Source organism: Eutrema salsugineum, unplaced genomic scaffold (assembly GCF_000478725.1).
Source record: "Eutrema salsugineum unplaced genomic scaffold, Eutsalg1_0 scaffold_6, whole genome shotgun sequence".
In the NCBI taxonomy this organism is placed as follows: Eukaryota; Viridiplantae; Streptophyta; class Magnoliopsida; order Brassicales; family Brassicaceae; genus Eutrema; species Eutrema salsugineum.
In genome coordinates, this window is record NW_006256547.1 from 942611 (window position 1) to 961655 (window position 19045).

Genomic DNA, 19045 nt, shown 5'->3' on the forward strand with positions numbered 1-19045 from the left:
AATTGTTGTTTACTTCGTCCGGTTGATTTTTGCAATCGTCATTGTCAATTTTGTCACAAGATCTTCATGCCGAGACTTAATTCTCACAGAAATCTGTCGTTGAATGAGATTAGCGCAAGTGTTTTAGCGGACTTGGGATCAATTTTGTCATAAGATCTTCATGCCGAGACTTAATTCTCACAGAAATCTGTCGTTGAATGAGATTAGCGCAAGTGCTTTAGCAGACTTGGGATCAATTTTGTCACAAGATCTTCATGCCGAGACTTAATTCTCACAGAAATCTGTCGTTGAATGAGATAAGCGCAAGTTTTTTTGCAGACTTGGGATCAATTTTGTCATAAGATCTTCATGCCGAGACTTAATTCTCACAGAAATCTGTCGTTGAATGAGATTAGCGCAAGTGTTTTAGCGGACTTGGGATTTTTTTTACTCTGTAATTGCAGGTAACCACTGGGAAGGAAACCACTGGTGATTATGGAGGAAACCACTGGGAAGGAAACCACTGGGACGCAGCAATCTTCAGCTGGGAAGCCGAACGAGACGTTTTCAACTACTCCATCTACTAAGGTTACTAATTGACAGCACTTTCTGCATCAGGATTCGGAATAGTTATTACCACTTCTCATCTTTATATATATTGTTTTTCTATCTTTGTTTAACACTAGGCTGCTAATCCATCAACACTTCGAGCTTCTGCTGAGCCATTCACTCCCACACCGAGGTCTCCACCAAGACAAGCTTCTTTCTTGCCACCTCAGCAACTACCATATAGTCCACAAATCCCTATGTATCCATGTGATGTAAGTATAAATTTCCAGACCACTTCTTCTTCTATGATAAAAATTCTTGTTTCTGACTCATGGTTATGTGTTGAAATCCAGTTTCCAAAGCTCAGCGATAAACCAATACAGTCGGCTGTGAAAAGCTTCAAAAAAAGCTATAGAAGCCTCTTGCCTCCAAACCCTCCAAGCCCTCCAAGGCCCCCTCCGCATAACCCTACTACTCAGCATCCTACCACAAATCCAACTCCCCCAACTCGTCATACTACTTCTAGCTCTTATGGTCCTTCTTTCTCCTATAGGGGTAAATTGAATCTTCGTCCGAAGAAGAAGAAGAAATAAGATCATCAGTCTGGGAATCTGGAAATATGAGCGTTGACTATGGAAATGCTCAAGCTTCGCCTTGTTTGATGTGCTGCGTTTATCTGAAATGCTCAAGCATCCTCTTCTCCAAGCTAAACCGTATGCAAAAAATTAGATTTTGAAAACTTCATTTCGTCCTACTTTTGAGTTGTTGAGTTTAACTAGATTGCTTCGGATTCTATAGTCGTTGTCTTGTGGGCGAAATTGATTAGCTCAAAATTTCATGAAATTGAGACAATCAATCTTGAGTCATATATAAATCGAGATGGTGTTGAGTGTAGTTCTCTCAGCGTATCCGGGTTAGGCAATGGAGCATAGTGGCAACTTGAAGAGTCAATGGTTAATTTTTGCACATCTGCACAAAGACAAGTCAAAGACTGTGTTTGATGAGGATTTATATGTTTCATGCATGAAAAGGTTTCTGTATCTTCGCTGCTATGATAGCCTCGAGCTTTTTGTCCCGCCTCAAGATATTGTTTTCCTTGTCTGTTGAAGGATCACTTTGTGTTGGATTCTGTTAAAACAGAGCTCTAAAAGAAAAGCTATAACGTCAAAAGAAAAGACTAAAAAAAAAAAATTAAGAGCTCGAAAAATAAAGTCTCAACTTTTTCGGGTAATGAAATAAAGTCAACTTAGGTCAATGATCGAGCGAGATACGAAAACAAACCCACGCGCATCTTTTTATGTTTTGATTAGGAAATCAATTCATGGGCCTCAATTAGTCCATTATGAGGACTTAGATAGGCTTTCTGAGCCCGTTATAAATTCTAATTTTTCTGTATTCATGTAATTTTTAAAATCGACGGTCGTTTTTTTTTCTAGGTTTTAATCTCTACCAAGTTAGTACCTAGATAAAGTCGTCGATTTTGAAAAAAAAAAGAAAAAAAAAAAAGATAAGGGCGTCGATCCAACTTAACATTAATCAGAAAATTCACAATTTTGGTAGATATAGGAGGACTAAAAAAAAAGGAAACTCTTTACGAATCTCACTTGGATTCTAGTTAGGAATGATTTAAAGCAATTTTCATTTCTTATTTAAACAAAACAAAAATAAAAAATTGGGTAAATTTCCTATTTTAAGGAATTATGAACAAAGATGATTATGGAAAAAAATACGAATTAATGAGAAAACACACAATTTTAGGAGGACGACTTCTAAAAAAATATGGAAACTACTCACAAATCTCACTTGGATTCTAATTAGGAATAAATACAAAACCCCCTTAATTTAGGATATTATCTTGTTAATATTCTGTATAGATCTTCTTCTATAGATCTTCTTCTATATATATATATATATATATATCGATGTATGATGTTACTCATGATTAAGCAAACCCTAAACACTGATAAGAAATATGGACGCATTCACACAGAAAAGAATGATGGAGAGCAGGACATGGTGGCACCGCCACTACCAAACACCGGACGTAGTCACAAGGAAAAGAATGATGGAGAGCAGGACATGGTGCCAAAGACTAATGACTAGTTGCCAAAAAGTTGACGAGGACGAGTTTCTCAGGATCCTCGACGACTCCTATGAGCTCCGGAGGCTTGCCAATACGCTATCGTCAGATACAGATAGCTTCGTCGATATCATCAGAGACAAAGTAGGCTTGAACCGCGTCATGAGAATCTTGGGAATATCAGACGATATCAACACTATCCTTTTATGCCCTATCATGATCAGATTTCACGAGATTATGACTCATGAACACGGCAAAGATTTGGCGTCACGAGTCCTAGACGTTTGCAACATACATGACAAGAACCTGTTTTGCCAAATCACGTACCATCATCACGAGTCACAGACGACTAATGAAAGGACGTGGTGCCAGAGACTAATGACTAGTCGCGAAAAAGTTGACGAGGACGAGTTTCTCAGGATCCTCGACTCTTCCTCGGCCTCTTCCTATCATGAGCTCCGGAGGCTTGCGAATACGGTATCGTCAGATACAGATAGCTTCGTCGATATCATCAGAGACAAAGTAGGCCTGAACCGCGTCATGAGAATCTTGGGAATATCAGACGATATCAACACTATCCTTTTATATCCTATCATTCTCAGGTTCCACGAGATTATGACCCATGAACACGGCAAAGATTTGGCGTCACGAGTCCTAGACGTTTGCAACATACATGACAAGAACATGTTTTGCCGAATCACGTATCATCTCATCTTTTACATAGCGCATAACGAGAACGGTTGCAGCATAATCAAGAAAGCCATAACAACAGCTGATGATCTCTTCAAATCTGATTTCCTCGACCTAATCGCACAGCACGCTAACTTGCTAAGCACGCACGATTTAGGAATCTCCTTATTCCAACATGTGGTTGACCTCGACTTTACAAAGAAAACCACAGAAGAAGACACGCGCTTGCACGAGCTAATGGCTGAGTTTGATAAGATTCTCCCGATCACATCTGATACAGCAGAGCTTCATAAGCTTGCCTTGAAGCTTACGTCAGACTCTGATCTTTTTCTCGAGTTAGTCAAAACCAAACGAGGCTCGCTCATGGCTCAGATAATCATAGGAAAATCCAAGGAAATCGATACAGTTTTTTGGGAGGCAATCAAGCAAAACTACACCAATGTTGCAACCAGTTTTTACGGTCATCACATCTTCCGACGAGCCATAAACGTTGTCGAGGAAACAAGAAAGTTGAAACTGGTTGCGCAAATCCTACGCCTAGATGGATACAACGCTCTCTACCTAACAAAGGAGCCCCATATCGGAAACTTGGTGGTAGAATACACGATTAATCGCCACGACTCGGTCGTTACTGAATTAGTCGCGAGTGGGCTTCAAGGTCACTACATTGAGCTTTCTTTTCTGAAACATGGAAGCAACATTGTGGCCATGCTTCTCGGTGAAGATGAAGAGTTGCCTCTGCTTCTTATCGTGACGGAGATTGTCGAGTGTGATGAGGATACGTTGGTGAGATTGGCTAATGATGAATACGGGAATGGTGTCTTGGCAAAGACTCTGCAAGTTGCCAAAAAGCTTAGGGATGATTTGTTTGGTGATCTAGTTGGCAAGCTCAGGCCTTTTCTTGATACCTTGCGTGGGTCTCGCGGAGAAAACATTGCACAAGCCATAAACGTTCTCGAGGAAAGAGGAAAGTCGAGATTGTTTGAGATAACCAAACGCCTCAATGGATACAACGCTCTCTACCTAGCAAAGGAACCCAACCTGGGGCTACAAGACGCGATTGATCTCCACGAACCGGACTTTACTAAATTAATCGCGTGTGGGCTTCGAGGCCACTTCATTGAGCTTTCGTTTCTGAAACATGGAAGCAACATTGTGGAGAAGCCTCTCGGTGAAGATGAATATTTGCCTCTGCTTCTTATCATCATGGAGATTGACATCAAGTGTGATGAAGATAGGTTGGTGAGATTGGCTAAGGATGAATACGGGAATGGTGTCTTGAAAAAGACTCTACAAGTTGCCAAAAATGTTAGTGATGATTTGTTTGGTTATCTAGTTGGCAAGCTCAGGCCTTTACTTGATACCTTGCGTGGGTCTCGCGGAGAAAACATTGCAGCTATCATCAACGAGTTACAGTGAGACGGTTAAAGATCGGATATATGTTTTTTATTTTTATTTATTTTATTTTTTCATTTGCAAAGCTTTATTTGGAGGCTTAATTTCTGTTTTGTTTTACTATCAAGATATTCAAAGTTTGGATTGATGATACACATCTAATAAGACTGTGTTGTGTATTACACGACAAAAGATTCGTAATTAAGCATATATAATAATTAAGATTTTTCAGAAGATAGATTGATGATACACACATAAGAAGATTGTGTTGTATACAAACCCACACCAAAAAAAAAAAAAAAAAAACAGTTACATGCATAACACACGAAATTTTCAATATTTTTATGAAACAAATAAGTAAGAACTTTTTACGACACAAATTTAAAAATAATTATCTCAACAATCTTTGGTTGGTCTCTATATACTACATATATGGTACATATAGAATGCATGTTCGTATGAAGAACATGAACAACATGTATATATGAGTTATACTTATACATAGAACACATGTACATTCTAAGACATTACCACACATCATGAAACAAGGTATAGATATATAACCACATGCACAACAACACCAAACAGATCCACTCAAGTTCCTTGGAAGCATATACATCCATACCTCAAGATTGATAAGGAATGTCTGGAAATATGGAGTCATCAAAAAGATGATCAGGCCAATCTACAGAGCCTGTGGCTGCTAATTCGTGATCATGGTTTGAGGAAGCCTGGTTGCAGCCGAAACCATCTACACTCCCAGCCAAATCATCACTCTCATGAGAAGGCAACATAGTTTGGCTCAAGCTCGGTGGTTCATGTAGCCATATTGGAGAAATGTTTTGAATGAAGTGATTCTCGTCTAGGGATTTGTGGGATGGGAGGTTCAGGTTGTTGAAGTCTTGAAGATAAGAAGTGAGGAGACCGAAGTCGAGATTATTATTGGTATTGGAGTTTTCTTTGAAGAGGAGATTGAGGATGTTTAAGTCATTAGGGTTAATGCTGCTACTACTAGTACTAATGGGAAGAGGAGGAGGTTGAAGGAAGTATTGGAATAACTGGAGCTTAGCCATCTCAGCTTGGAGATCCAAAAAAGCTTGGTCTTCAGTTGGAACCTGTTGCTGCAGATCAACAAGTCCTCTTAGGTTAGACAGTGACATGAGCTGAGATAAGCTCGAGAAGATATCATCGGTTCTTGGACGATGAGTCATGGGATCATAACCCATCTGAATCATCTTCTTCTTCAAATGAGTGTTCCAGAAATTCTTGATCTCGTTATCTGTTCTCCCTGGTAGGTGGCTTGCAATCATTGACCACCTTAATTATACAGTCGTTTACAAATAACAGTTTTCAGTGAGTTGAGATACAAATACAAATAATACAGATAATTAACATTAAGAAGATTTTACTTGTTTCCAAGAACTGCGTGAAGATTCAGAATGGTATGTTGCTCTTCAGGGGAGAATTTTCCTCGCTTGATGTCAGGTCTCAAATAGTTTGTCCATCGTAGCCTGCAACTCTTCCCACACCTGTTAAGACCTACATGTAGAAATACATATATTCACAAGACAAAAAAAAAAGACTCTGACTTAAGAGACCTATATATCAAGCACAAAACTAGGTTTTGATCAACTAATTGAATAACTAAGAATGGTACCAGCGAGCTTGGGAAGAGCACTCCAGCTGCTATGGCCATGTTTCTGAATATAATTGATGAGTTTATCATCTTCTTCAGGCAACCATGGACCTTTCTTCAGACCGGTTTCATCTGAGCTTGGAGATCTTCCCATGTTTGATGAACTTCTGTATCTACAACAACAGTCTTTGATTATCTTCTTCAAAAGATTTGGTCGCTTGCCTCCTTTCTTCACAACTACTAACTGCTTCTTATTATATTAAGTCGAGCTTTCCTCTCTCTTCAATGTCCATTGACCACGTGCTCCTTTCTTATTCGCGTACCAAAACAACCCATGTCGTTTTAACCCTTCAAATTCCATTTTCTCTTCTTTATTCTCTCATATATAATATATATATATATATATACTTATTAATTATAACCCTAAGCAATACGAGCAATCTTCTTCTCGGACACAATCCAAGATCTTGAGATCCCTTAGCTTTATGCTTGAGTCCTCTGGTTCGTGTGGATTAATATCGTCAGAGACCTGCAATTATAAAAACATGGTCACAGTCGCATCGCTTGCTAAAGAAAAGTTTCGACAGAAATGTACGTATATAGGAATTTGACAAGAGCTACAAACTGTTTCAACTCATATTTTTCAATCATTGGCTAGAAAAACAAAAAGAGAAATGATTTAAAAATAAGTCAGCGCCAACAACAGATGTCACTCCAAGGATGGCTGAAGAGTCATCTCCTTTGGCACGCAAAGAAAGGTTACTCAATTATGTATTTGGTGTTCTCTAATATCTAAGGAAAAAAAAAAATCTAACTGTATTTCCTTCGTATCAAGCCATGAGCCCTAAGTAAAAGCTTTTTGTCTCTGAAAATGAGGTAGTTGTAAGCAGAGAAAACTTCAAGTCCAAGAGTCTTAATTAGGATACTGGAATACAAAAGAAAGAAGTAAAAGTGGTCCATTAAGGAAACTTAAGTCCGAAAGTCTTGTTCAACGCATTTCTTTTGATCTTGAGGAAGTCCTGATATGGCAAAATTAGGTAATACTTACAGAGATTTTCAACTCAAAAGTGTTTTTTCTGGTGAGAAGAAGGTGCTAATTTCATAAACCTGCAACAGGAATCATATCAGGATACGTGAGAAGATATATAACCCTATCATACTTCTAGAGATCAATCATTTTTCATTCATAAGCACATTATTGTATGCTCTTCAATAAAAACAAAATTACGGAAATTGCCTACACAAATATGGCCGACAAAGTATATATATATATATATATGTTATGTTTTGGCATTATGAGAAGAGACGTTACTGTTGATAATGTGACAGGCTTGATGTGACACATTCTGTTGAAAATTGGAAGGAGCTTGTTAGGGGAGAGGTTGTTGCAGAAAATGATCTAAATCTCCACCATCTTTGAAACCTTCAAGACTTTTCTCTCCACTGCCTCTGCATTGGACCAAATGGCATAGTTCTTGTCTTTTTCTTCTGCGTCTTCTCCATAAAGTAGATGATATAGGGTTTCTTCCAATTTTTTAAATGAAAGATATGTATAACTTGTCCTCGAGAAACAAACTCTAAGATCTATAGAATGGAAAAGTTTTCTCTGTCTATGTAAAGGCGTCAAAGATAAATTGTCACTGCATCAACGAACTAAATATGTATATTCCGTAGAGGCTTGTGAAATGGTCAAGGTTTAGATATTAAGCTTCATGAGTGTTTTAAACTGTCAATAGTCCTGTATAGAAAAAAATGATCTTTATTCATGAAAAAAAAAACAGTAGTATTTTCGTGGTGCCGACAGTGAAGAGACATTGATTTGGGTTATAATTTCATCAATGAAACTTCCAGAAAGCATCTAAATGATAATGTATACTTAACCATGCACAAGTAGGAATCATCAAACCCGAGTAAGATAGGCCTATAATTGAGGTGGAGTATTAAGGATTTTAAGCTTTGAATTTCATCATATCAAAGAAAGATAAGCCTACAAGAGAGGGGTTTGAGTTGCTTGTCCATCTAGGGTTTCTATAAGAGTGGACCACACCACAATCTCACTGGGGGGGAGCAGGTACAGTAAATATTAAAGAATTAAGGAAGGAGGCACTAGGTTCATCCTAAAACATAATCAATTTTGAGATACGTTATGTCACTTAAACCATTCTTTGATTTTCCTCTAATATTAAAAATGGTCGCAAATGTCAGCTATAAAATTCGATTTGCTTCTTCTCCTAAGTTCCTAACCAAGACATCCAATTAAACCCTGACTTTCAAAGCCACATTTGAAAAAGACTTTCACTTCTTCCCTATTTTCTGTAAATGAGGATGCATCGAACTCAGGACTATATTAGTCTTGAAATACGCAATACACAATGTATATCTAAAGAGCATTTCTCGACCCAAATGTTAATTTCTTGATATCCTCATTTGGATGACTTATACGCAGTAATATTGGTACTTACATAATTAAGAGAAATCCAAGATGCTTGTGTTGAGAATTTCATCAGCGTCAGTGAGGAATGAGGATCCTACGAGGGATGACAGCGAGTGAAAATCCAATATGAGACACATGCACACGTATAAAGTTATTTCAAGAACAGGATTTGAGTTCCTGAGTATATCCAAACAACACGTTAAATTCTCTTTTTTCAATTGTTGACATGGAAACAAGCTTGTTGGAAAAGCAGAAAGTCTAGGTGTGGGGTCAGGAGATTTTGGTAATTTCGATCATATGATGGTTGAGTATTTCAAGATGTTTTGTTAGCTGTTGATCTTAAGACTGGTTATCTTTGTTTATATTCTTATACATCTGACTATTAAAATCAATAATACAGACAAAACTCACCCTTCAAAATTGAGACGTTACATCTGCGAGAAATACATCTTCACAAGAAACCTCACAGATATAAGATGACAGAGATAACAGGAAAAATAAGAGCGTATAGCTGTTGTAAAATCAAGTCATTCTCTAGTATTATATGAACCAAATTGTGTGGGCCTTAAGTGTTGTTTTCTTAGGCATCAACCACTACATGTAATTATAGGTGGCTATATTCCTTTCATTGATGACATCAATTTACAGCTAAAAGACAGTGAAATATAGAGAGGGAGACAATGTGATTATCCTAATTAGAGCTCCACAGAGAATCAACATTTTAGATGCATGAATGGCGGCATCGACCACTTAATAAAGTATATCAATATCTATGACGCAGAATTCGAATGAAGCAATGCAGCAGAAACAATATATTCATTAAATTCAAGAAAGATGAGTAGATATCACCTACAAAAACCCGAGTTGATCAGGCACTAGAGGGCGATCCTGTCTTGGACCAGACTTTCAAAGGTTCATTTAATCAACAAATTTCTGCTACCATTATATGAAGAGACAGATGTATGCAGGATGCCAGCAACAGGTTCTACGACAGACAGACGAAATGGAAGTTTGTTCGAACAAATCATCAACAAACCTCGGAAGTAAAAAGAATCGGTCTTGTTCATCGTTTCCGTCACAAGCATCAAGAAGACAATAAGACAAACTGAAAGAGCCTGCACAATTAACAATTCTTTTTTTTTTTTTTGATAATGGGTTTCACAAGTTTTGTTGCTTTTAAGGAGATGGTAGTTAAAGTAGACAGACTAAAGGTTTTGGTCTTTTCACGAAAGAAAGTATACGACTAATTAAGATAAACACTGAGGAAGCTTTTTGCATGAAAAGCAAGTCACATGTTGTGATCCAGAAGTACCAAGATCTCTTGCATGAAAAGATTACGTAAGACGCTTACAAAACTATAGAATAATCATGTCAAAAGTATCATAAAAAGCAGTGCAGACCTTTTAAAGCACATGGCTGGAGTTGGTAAGACAGGTCTTCATCATAAAATAGTTCCAATAAACAATATAAAGCTGTTCATTAGGCGCAATTAAATCTCCTAAATCGCCTCTAGATATGCATTTTTGTCTTACGCTTCCTGTACTTACCATTAACTAAGAACACGACCCTAACTTACAGTACAGAGCTTCAACATTAGCACCCTATTTCTCTCAACACACAAAAATATAGAGTAAGTCTCGCTTGACGTCTTGATCAGTTTGAAATATTAGGAAAAACTTATCTGATCAGTGTAAACTAATGGGTGTGACTGGCACATTGCAGCTGTCAAACTCAATTTACAGATGATTCTAGAAAAACAATTATAAACTCTATAAAAACAGAAATAATAACCCATTGGTCATATATAATTAATAGTTGTGGGCGTTGTCAATAAATAAAAAATAAAAAAAATTAATAGTTGTGAGCAGATGGATATTTTCAAATGATCTTTTGACTTAATCCTTGGATGTAAGGAGGTATTAGGTAAAATGTCGTGGAGCAGATCACTGCTATATCAACAATTATAGTTTGATAATGACAAATCAGTAAAACATGCAATTAAGACACTTAGACTCACCGGAAGACTTGCAGCCGGAACTGACAACCCAATAATCCCAAATTCCATTAGCGAAAAAGAGCCAATTGAATATTATTGCGGTTCCTTTCGGAAAATAGCAAAGAAGATATCGATCGCTATATCTGAAACCTTCTTCCTTTGCTAATTGGCGACTTGGATCACTACTCCTTGCTTTTACGAGATCCTACGCACATCACTGATTTCGACTTGCTCCAAAACCTACATTAATTCCTAATTTTCCCGCCATTTTTTTAGTTTTACTTTTTAACCCTATACTTAAAATGATTTTTGTATTTTTTTAACAGAAACAAAAGTTGAAAGATTATATGGTGTTATGGAGTGTTTATACTCGTTTCTCCCTCAGATTGGAAAATTTATTTTGCACAAAATAAAAAACAAGGAGCAAAGATATTCAATTCATACTACTTAATGAGGAAAGTTTACACCAACAGAACAACAACAAAGATTCAAAAACAATAACAGAGAGAGGAAACATGCAGCAAGAGCAGAGACCATCAATGGCTGTTATTTTTTTTTTGGTCAGGCAGATTTTGCAGCCTCAGCTGCTTCTTCTGCAGCTTCTTCCTCTTGCAGCTTCTTTAGAGAAGGAGGTGGTCTCACCACAATGCTTTTCTTCCATTTCCTGTCAAGTTTCCTCGACAACCTTTTCCCTATCCCTTCTTCAATCTCCCTCTCCCGTCTAACTGTCAATATCCGCGCTACCTAATATTTACCCACAACCAAAACAAACATTTCTTTCTTTAGTAACATCAGAAAGAGAGAGAGAGGTAGAGCCAAAAGCCAAGAAAATTCGACTTGGATTTAGTTTCTTCCTCGAAAGTTACTCTGTTGCATTTGCCACTTAATATACTAAACAAGACATGGCACAAAGTCTTAAAATTTACGTATGTGCAAGACTCTATCCAAGGACCTGAAGATTTACGAATCTAAGCTCTACACAGACAAAGGGCAAATTGCACTATTGTCCTTGTCAATTAGCAAAGTCACTATAACTACCATTTTTATAGTTTAGAGTTTACGATATACAATCTGTACAACACACATTGGCTAAAAAAGAGTGTGCTTTTGAGTGTTTTATCAAGAAACCATAAATCCCAAATGTATTATACCTTTCACCGACTCTTGGACTTACGAAGTCGATACTATATACACACAATCGAAATCAAGCAGAAATACAGAGAATTTTGCCACAATCGAGCAGATGCAAAGGAGGTTCGATGTAAATTTCAAGCAATTTTGAGTTAAATTCGCAACCAATTCTGCATAAACGAGGGAGAATCAGTAAAAGACCCAGAAGAAGAAAGGCTTACCATCTTCTTCATTCGGCGAAAGTCGCTTGATTTGAACTCGTTCCTTGCCGATTTCTGGAGACGGAGCATGAACAGCTCTCCTTTAAGGTCAATAACCTCTTCGTTTAGCTCCTCCGTCGTCTTCGCTCTGATTTCTTTCAATTGCGCTTCTCTTTTCGACATCATCACCACCAAGGGTTTACGAGAAGAAGCTATCGTCGCCGCCGGCACGCGAGCAGAAACCTGGTGCTGGATCCTGACACCATGGAATGAAGACGACTTTGAACTCGCCGAAGCACTTCCTCGAAGGAAACTCACCGCCGTCCCCGGCGAGGCAATCGAAAGACTAAGCATTGTGGCTATGGCGGAAGAAGAGGAGTGTTGTTTACTCGGGAATTTTGAGGATAACGAATAAATTCTCGGGATAAGGCTTCTCTTATATCTTTTTGTCTGCCCCTGTATTTACCTTTAATTACGAAATGATCCCAATTTGCAAATAGGAGTCGGATTGTTTTTAATAATTAGGATAAAGTCCCGATATTTACTACAATTACAAATATTCCCCATAGGTTTCAGTGAATGTTTAGAAATTTTAAAATACTCGAGATGATGATGAATAACACAACTCGAACACACACTTATGTATTATTTATCTATTGGGAACCAAGTTATATATAATCAAACAAACATCCGAAAAACTTGTCTCTTTAAAAGCTACAAAGTACAAATTTTTGCACCCGGAAAACGAACGCCGCCTCCATATTTTTTGATATTTACAACTTATCAGTACATGTTTCTTAAATTTCCTGATTCCGCCGCAGAATAAAAAATAATCATCAGCAGCAAACCCCCCCCCCCCCCACATTTTATTCCGAGTAAAGTCCTCTGTTTTCAAGATGCACTCATCTTCATTCTTGATACTAGTTTGTTTGGTTTCACAAAAAACTCAAAATCTATGTTGGTTCACGATGTCTAGTTGCCCAGCTCGAGCTCAAGGCTCTAAGCCGTTGAAAATACTCACCAAGAGCCAATAAACCTCGAGCCGCTTGTCGCGTGGTCAAGATCCGATGCATTTGTAGCAATGTCTCATGTCTCAAATGATCAGCCTAAGAAACAGTAGAAACAAATGAAGAAACTGATACGAAGATTGACATATTAAGATGTGTTCTAATTATTAAAAAAAAAAAAGCTTTAATAAGTATCATTACCTGGTTTACAAAACTGACCAAAGCTTCTAGTCTCTCCATTGCAGAATTAACCTGAGGAATGTAACTTCCTTCGCCGAGTTGTCCCGCAGCAACGCAATCAGCAAGCGTGTGTTGCAGCTTCTCCATACCTTGAGAAAGCGCATCTTCCGCTTGCTGACACGATTGTCTAAGATTGCATACATCTAGAATCTGTTGATCCGTCAGTATATCAAAATGTGGCAAAAGAACCTGCAAAAATAATCAAGAACACAATATTTGTTAGTCTCTTTTCTCTCGATTCAACAACAAGATTACGTGATTCTTCTTCTTCTTTGTTTTCATGTTTTATCAACCTTGAGAAGATCAGAGGGTCGAAATCCGCCAATCCACAAGAAAAAACGTTCTGCAGAAGTTTTCCACATCCCTGACATGACGAAGAAGACATCGGATTTTGCGGCGGCTGATTTCATCCGGAAAAGCTCAAAGTAATGTTTCATGGCGGTTTCGACCAGCAAACGAAGCTCGGCATCGCTAACATGTCCGTGCAAAGCCGTTCTTAGTTCGCATATCTGTCTGTTCTGTTCTTCAACCCAATGTCCGTATTCCATCTCAAATGCAGCAATCCCTGTATATATATTATTACACCATTATATCTTGATGTTCAAAATTCTGATTCTTGTAAAAAAACACTCATCTGTTCTTGAGTTACAAACCTGGATTCATGGTTTCCGAGAAACCGAGAGGGTTAGTATCTATACCATTCCCAACGTAGAATCCCTGGTTTCATCCAATTTTTCCTATCAGAATTTGCTATATATCTTTCGGAAATCAAGAAGAAACAGAATATAGACATCGATTCATCAACCTGTTGTCTAGCACGATCGAGTTCTTGCTCTAATTGTATTAGCTTCAACCGGCTTGTTTCCAGCTGCTGAACGTAAGCCTACAAAACAAAAATAGAAGAAACTCCCATTGAAGAAGATAACAGAAACGAGGTTAAAAGGTTATTTTTTTTAAGAATGTCATAAGCTTTTCATACCTTCTTTCGCAAGCGACTTTTCCTAGCAGCCTCGCGGTTTTGCGCAAGCCGTCTCTGTATCTGAAACGATACAAAGATTCAGTCTATAAGATCAGCAGAAAATAAACAAGGATTAAATACAAGTGATAGAAGCAATATTAGTAATTACCTTATCAGGATGTCTGGACGTGGAAGCTTCTTGATCAAACATGTGAGGAGTTCCTGCTGTTCCATGTGAAGTATCCTCTGACTAGAAAACAAACAAAAACAAAAAATGGTTTCAACTTTCAGCAATGAAAGCTTTTGGATTTCTGAAAGTACGAAACTTTATCATCAAGAAAGATACCAAGTTGTTGTCTAGTTTCTGATGATTCGGTATTATAATGTGGCTTGGAGTGTTCATATTTCCATTGCCAATATTGCTCTTGAAAGTTTCCCCCCACATACCAATTTGATGTAGAGGCTCGTATATCCCAACTCTTCTCGGTGGCACGAAATGTGTCGATGTTGAATTCATGCTTCCCTTAACTGAGCAATTCAGAAAAAAAATTACAAAGTTGTTAACAGTGTGGAAAAGCATATTATATAAACCAAGCAAATCAAGAATTCCGAAGAAGCAATCGGAAAAGATAAGCATTAGGTCTCATCAAAAGTTAGATCACACTAGTAAAGAAAAGAGTAAAAATGGTGGTGTAATGTTTCTTCACAAAATTCTTCAACGAAAACAGGACGAATATAACTTTTTTTAAAAAAAACTTAAATTCCAGAGATTTCAGGACAAGAAGAAATCTGAGAGGGCATAGAGATTCCCTAAGATCTTGGAGAACACTAAAAGATCACAAGCGAAACATATGTTGTAACAACAGCTAAAAGAACATAAAGGTTGTACCTTTTTTAAACTCTTCTACCTCCTCTCATATATCTCCTACAATCTATATTAACCTACACACCGATAAAAACAGATGATCGAAACTTGCCTGCCTAGTTGCCTACCCAAAGAAAAGAAGGGAAAAAAAAAAACCTATCCTCAATTGTATTTGGATATTTGCGTTAAGCAGATAAAAAGCTTCAGAAGTCAAGTTTCCATTTATTGGGAATGTCACTTTACTTCAGCACTAACGGTGGACCAACTTAACAAGATTAACAGTAAAACACTCCTTAAAAAAGAAAAGAGGAATTCTCATTCTAATGGTGTATGGAATTCTTGTACGCAACTATAGAAGAAAGGTGATATCAAAATAAGAGATAGCATCGAAAAGCAAAAGCCAATCATGAAGTCAAACACACATATTTAGAAGTGGAGATAGATTGCAAAAAGTTCTTATACAATACAGTTCTGCGCAATATTCGAATCAGTTTCAGCTTCAATTCCAAGCAACCAAGCATATCAAATTGGATTAATCATCGGGTTTATACAATCAATCGAGAGAGAAAAGGGAAACAAAACTAACCAAAAAAATCAATAAGAAAAAAGTTTTAGACTTCTTATTAAGTGTTAACAAGATTAGAATAGAACAGAGTAAAGTCAAAGTATGGATTTTGATCCCAAAAAAACGACGCCGAGAAATCTCTGACTTTTCACCTTTTTGCTCTCTCGCTTTCATTAAGGAAAAATCAAAAACAGAGAGATCTAAAGCCGAACCTTCTGGAGGCGACTTGAAAAAGGCGAACTTTTATCGCGAAAACCATGAAAGGAAAAAGAAGAAGATTTTAGCGACAAGATCCGACGTAAAGCCAAGAAGTCCGGAGTTCGAATTCAACAGTAAACAGAAGGGATTTCAAAAGCTCTTCCTTGTGTCTCAGAAACTCGAGTCTCAACATCTTGAAGAAGAAGAAGAAGAATTATGCGAGAACACGACAACTTAAATGAGACCTTTGACGGAGTTATTTAAAATTTCTCTCGTCAAATAAATACATTAATATATATACATACATATCTTTATCAACTGATAAAAATACGATATACTGTATTTGTTTGTGGGTTCTCGGTGATTTTTGTCTTTAAGCATAACGCAGCTACAGAGAGTGAAAACTAAAAACCAATTATTTCTTTGACTTTGGAAAAAATATAGACGACTAATCCTTTTTGTGGACAATACCATTTTATCACGTAAATTTTTGTTCAGATTGGTGCGAAAAGAAGAGAAAAAGAAAAAAGACAAACTGTTTTCCGCACCAAATAAAATTGATGAAAGCAAAAAAAAAAACAAAAAAAAAATTGATTACCAGCTAATTGATATGTACAGTTCGAATCTTAATATTCATAAAATAAAATTGATTAAATTAAATGTATTTGCTAGTTATTCGTTTTTTATTCAATCGTCATGTCTCCACTACCTCTCTCGCTGATGTGCGCACCAGGTAGATCCATTTTTGTATTCTCTTATATAAATTTTTTGTATTTTTATTTTCTACCTTGCGCCCTGGTCTGCTTCTCTAACCTGCGCAAACGTTGCGGTAACGTGAGATTCGCTAAACGCGCGTGTGTTGGAACTTGGAATACTATAACAACATGATTTTCGCGGGAACGAATTTAGCGGTTTAAGCGAGGGAAGAAATGAGCGTGTAATGTATAATCGCGGTATCGCGAGTGGATGTATAGAGAACCGAGATTCTACTTCGATTCCGGTGACGTAATAACGGCTACTTCTAAATATAGTATAAAATATGTATTAATACTCTTTTTTTATTTTTATTAATACTCTTTTTTCCCCCAGCAAGCTCTTATTTATCTCTTATTTATACTTGTAAACGCAAAAAGAGTACTGATGTTTATCCAATTATTATAGCTGGCTCAGTAATATTTAAAATTCATCTATAATCAAGAAAATCTTTTTTTCTCAGCAAGTAGTTATAATCTATTACATGCTGATAAGCGAACGACAAGCATGAATTGTTCTAAACAATAAACGTTTATTTAATGTAAAATGTAAGAAGAAATCATTAAAATTCCGCTGTACCACACAGCACCCATGTTAATTCAAGAAGAGTAAAGTCAAAAAACAAAAGATATTAGCAATTTTGTTTTTGATATTTTTCAGCTGCATTCGTAGTAGCTAACTGGAATTGTTTCAATTAATGGAATGTAGTTAGTATTTTAATTTGTATGGCAAGAAAGATCCGTGTATTCTTCTTTATTACTAATAAAAATTATAACAGTAGAATGCGAGTTTAATTTATAAACAATAATGATTATTAGCCTTTGGGAGACCAAACAGGCTAGATCAGTCGAGTTAATTAGGTAAAGGAAACACCTAATTAATATTGGACCTTTATCTGATGTATTAAAACAGATTGGCTCTTCAAGCTTCATAGGAGACATTGTGCATTTTTAATAACGATTAAAAAATAATGGTTTGGTTGTGGACATAATGAAAAGTTGTACATGTCTTCGTTGATTCCCACAATTAGATTTAGACCAAAATCACTACACATCAATTGTATCTAGCTTAGAATATAATCAAATGAGATTTTAGATGTGTATACAAAATGTATCTGCTTGCGTGAAATGACCAAGTAATAGTCTGATTAATATCTACTTTCATTTAGTTTTCCTTTTTTTTTTTTTAACAAAAAAATGCATATGTTTATTACAGTTTATAACATTAATCAACCAGAAGAATGCATATATCATCAAGAGTTACGGCTTACGACAATGCATGACGTTAGATGTTTTATGGACATGCATATACATCGAGATAGGAGATAAGTTCTGCAAATTAGGTACAATATTTTGTTTTTCCGTCAACAATTAGGTACAATAAGGACGAGAAATATAACTTTTTCAAATATAAAGATGCATGATCTAATATATTGGATTGTCTAGTAGGAGGAAACTACATACAACAGGATAAGTTTAATAAGTGAATACCAATTTTTAATAATTTGATCTTTTTTTCTGAAACTTCAATCATGCAAATGATCAATGATTCATGTGTAAAGTTACATAATTCATATGGTGGTGGCTTTTTAGCCGTATGATCCATTATGGATGATAGATATTGGTGAATTTCCATTTCACACACTATCGACATATTAAAATACAGCAATATTTATTCGAGTTGGAAAAAATAGAATATTATAGATAAAATTATTAAACGAGAAGATAGAAAAAGAGACGTCAGGCATAAACACTTAGCTTTTGCCTATATTTGTAGAATTATTCTCAAGTGCTATCTTATAAAGTGGTTTGCCACCACAAGTGGCTACCTCGTGCCTGGATTTTCACTCCTTTTTATTCATAATTTTGGCTTAAACGAGGAGGTTAATCCCATCCTTGTAATTAAACATAAATAAATGAATTCCAAATTAAATTATTTGTTTATTTTAACAAAAAGAATAATGGCGTTAGTTAGCGATAGTGATACTACATGAGTGGTCGTATTCGTAATAAAAAATAGAAAAAAATTACTGAAATATTGTGGTTAAACAAAATTTTTATCATTGCAGATTATAAATTACAAAATTTCGATCTATGTAGCCGTTAGAAAAATGCAGAATCACATAGTTAATAATTTACTATTCTTACATTTGCCTTAATATATTCTAGAATTACCCTGAGCTGGTCTTCATGTAGAGAGTTTTAAAAGTAATAGCTTATGTAATTTTACAAAATACAAGACATTGACAGTTTATCATTTGCATAACTCAATGGTCACACACATACATAAATGACACATTGGTAGAATTGCAACCAATGAATTGGTATAACAATTTACGTTTTTGTACGGATATAGTGATATTAACAACA

The 19045-nt window shown here is 36.4% G+C and overlaps 5 protein-coding genes across 6 annotated transcripts; 2 read left to right on the top strand and 3 right to left on the bottom strand.

Moving 5' to 3' along the window:
• The first annotated feature begins 474 nt into the window (after window positions 1-474).
• On the top strand, window positions 475-1121 carry LOC18011672 (extensin). Its single transcript, XM_024151023.1, has 3 exons — window positions 475-567; window positions 666-800; window positions 882-1121. The coding sequence occupies exons 1-3, from the start codon at window positions 475-477 to the stop codon at window positions 1119-1121; spliced, it is 468 nt and encodes a 155-aa protein (XP_024006791.1).
• Window positions 1122-3208: 2087 nt separating this feature from the next.
• Window positions 3209-4717, top strand: LOC18011647 (putative pumilio homolog 22). Its single transcript, XM_006393998.2, has one exon. It carries the CDS (start codon window positions 3224-3226, stop codon window positions 4715-4717), a length of 1494 nt encoding a protein of 497 aa, XP_006394060.2. The 5' UTR covers window positions 3209-3223.
• A 560-nt stretch (window positions 4718-5277) lies between these two features.
• On the bottom strand, window positions 5278-6548 carry LOC18011648 (transcription factor MYB53). The gene is made up of 3 exons (XM_006393999.2): window positions 6351-6548; window positions 6103-6232; window positions 5278-6010 (listed from the first exon to the last, which is right to left on the bottom strand). Exons 1-3 carry the CDS (start codon window positions 6481-6483, stop codon window positions 5320-5322), a joined length of 954 nt encoding a protein of 317 aa, XP_006394061.1. The 5' UTR covers window positions 6484-6548; the 3' UTR covers window positions 5278-5319.
• Window positions 6549-11169: 4621 nt separating this feature from the next.
• On the bottom strand, window positions 11170-12506 carry LOC18011777 (50S ribosomal protein L29, chloroplastic). The gene is made up of 2 exons (XM_006394000.2): window positions 12112-12506; window positions 11170-11503 (listed from the first exon to the last, which is right to left on the bottom strand). Exons 1-2 carry the CDS (start codon window positions 12442-12444, stop codon window positions 11321-11323), a joined length of 516 nt encoding a protein of 171 aa, XP_006394062.1. The 5' UTR covers window positions 12445-12506; the 3' UTR covers window positions 11170-11320.
• A 273-nt stretch (window positions 12507-12779) lies between these two features.
• On the bottom strand, window positions 12780-16183 carry LOC18011778 (transcription factor TGA1). Of its 2 annotated transcripts, none has more exons than XM_006394001.2 (9): window positions 15938-16183; window positions 14642-14823; window positions 14465-14545; window positions 14317-14376; window positions 14143-14220; window positions 13991-14054; window positions 13631-13902; window positions 13299-13526; window positions 12780-13196 (listed from the first exon to the last, which is right to left on the bottom strand). In XM_006394001.2, the coding sequence occupies exons 2-9, from the start codon at window positions 14810-14812 to the stop codon at window positions 13044-13046; spliced, it is 1107 nt and encodes a 368-aa protein (XP_006394063.1). In that variant the 5' UTR covers window positions 14813-14823; window positions 15938-16183; the 3' UTR covers window positions 12780-13043. The 2 variants fall into 2 exon arrangements, with proteins under 2 accessions (XP_006394063.1, XP_024007416.1); XM_024151648.1 differs by lacking the exon at window positions 15938-16183 and adding an exon at window positions 15185-15315.
• Window positions 16184-19045: the final 2862 nt, after the last annotated feature.

Excerpts from the sequence above, each read along its gene's own strand:
- LOC18011672 (XM_024151023.1), top strand. The coding sequence starts at position 475 with ATGGAGGAAACCACTGGGAAGGAAACCACTGGGACGCAGCAATCTTCA. Across the intron at positions 568-665 it reads CAACTACTCCATCTACTAAG|GCTGCTAATCCATCAACACT; the intron begins GTTACTAATTGA and ends GTTTAACACTAG. Across the intron at positions 801-881 it reads TCCCTATGTATCCATGTGAT|TTTCCAAAGCTCAGCGATAA; the intron begins GTAAGTATAAAT and ends GTTGAAATCCAG.
- LOC18011647 (XM_006393998.2), top strand. The coding sequence starts at position 3,224 with ATGACCCATGAACACGGCAAAGATTTGGCGTCACGAGTCCTAGACGTT.
- LOC18011648 (XM_006393999.2), bottom strand. The coding sequence starts at position 6,483 with ATGGGAAGATCTCCAAGCTCAGATGAAACCGGTCTGAAGAAAGGTCCA. Across the intron at positions 6,233-6,350 it reads TGCTCTTCCCAAGCTCGCTG|GTCTTAACAGGTGTGGGAAG; the intron begins GTACCATTCTTA and ends TTCTACATGTAG. Across the intron at positions 6,011-6,102 it reads CACGCAGTTCTTGGAAACAA|GTGGTCAATGATTGCAAGCC; the intron begins GTAAAATCTTCT and ends TGTATAATTAAG.
- LOC18011777 (XM_006394000.2), bottom strand. The coding sequence starts at position 12,444 with ATGCTTAGTCTTTCGATTGCCTCGCCGGGGACGGCGGTGAGTTTCCTT. Across the intron at positions 11,504-12,111 it reads TTCGCCGAATGAAGAAGATG|GTAGCGCGGATATTGACAGT; the intron begins GTAAGCCTTTCT and ends GGTAAATATTAG.
- LOC18011778 (XM_006394001.2), bottom strand. The coding sequence starts at position 14,812 with ATGAATTCAACATCGACACATTTCGTGCCACCGAGAAGAGTTGGGATA. Across the intron at positions 14,377-14,464 it reads CGTCCAGACATCCTGATAAG|ATACAGAGACGGCTTGCGCA; the intron begins GTAATTACTAAT and ends GTATCGTTTCAG. Across the intron at positions 13,903-13,990 it reads CTCGGAAACCATGAATCCAG|GGATTGCTGCATTTGAGATG; the intron begins GTTTGTAACTCA and ends ATATATATACAG.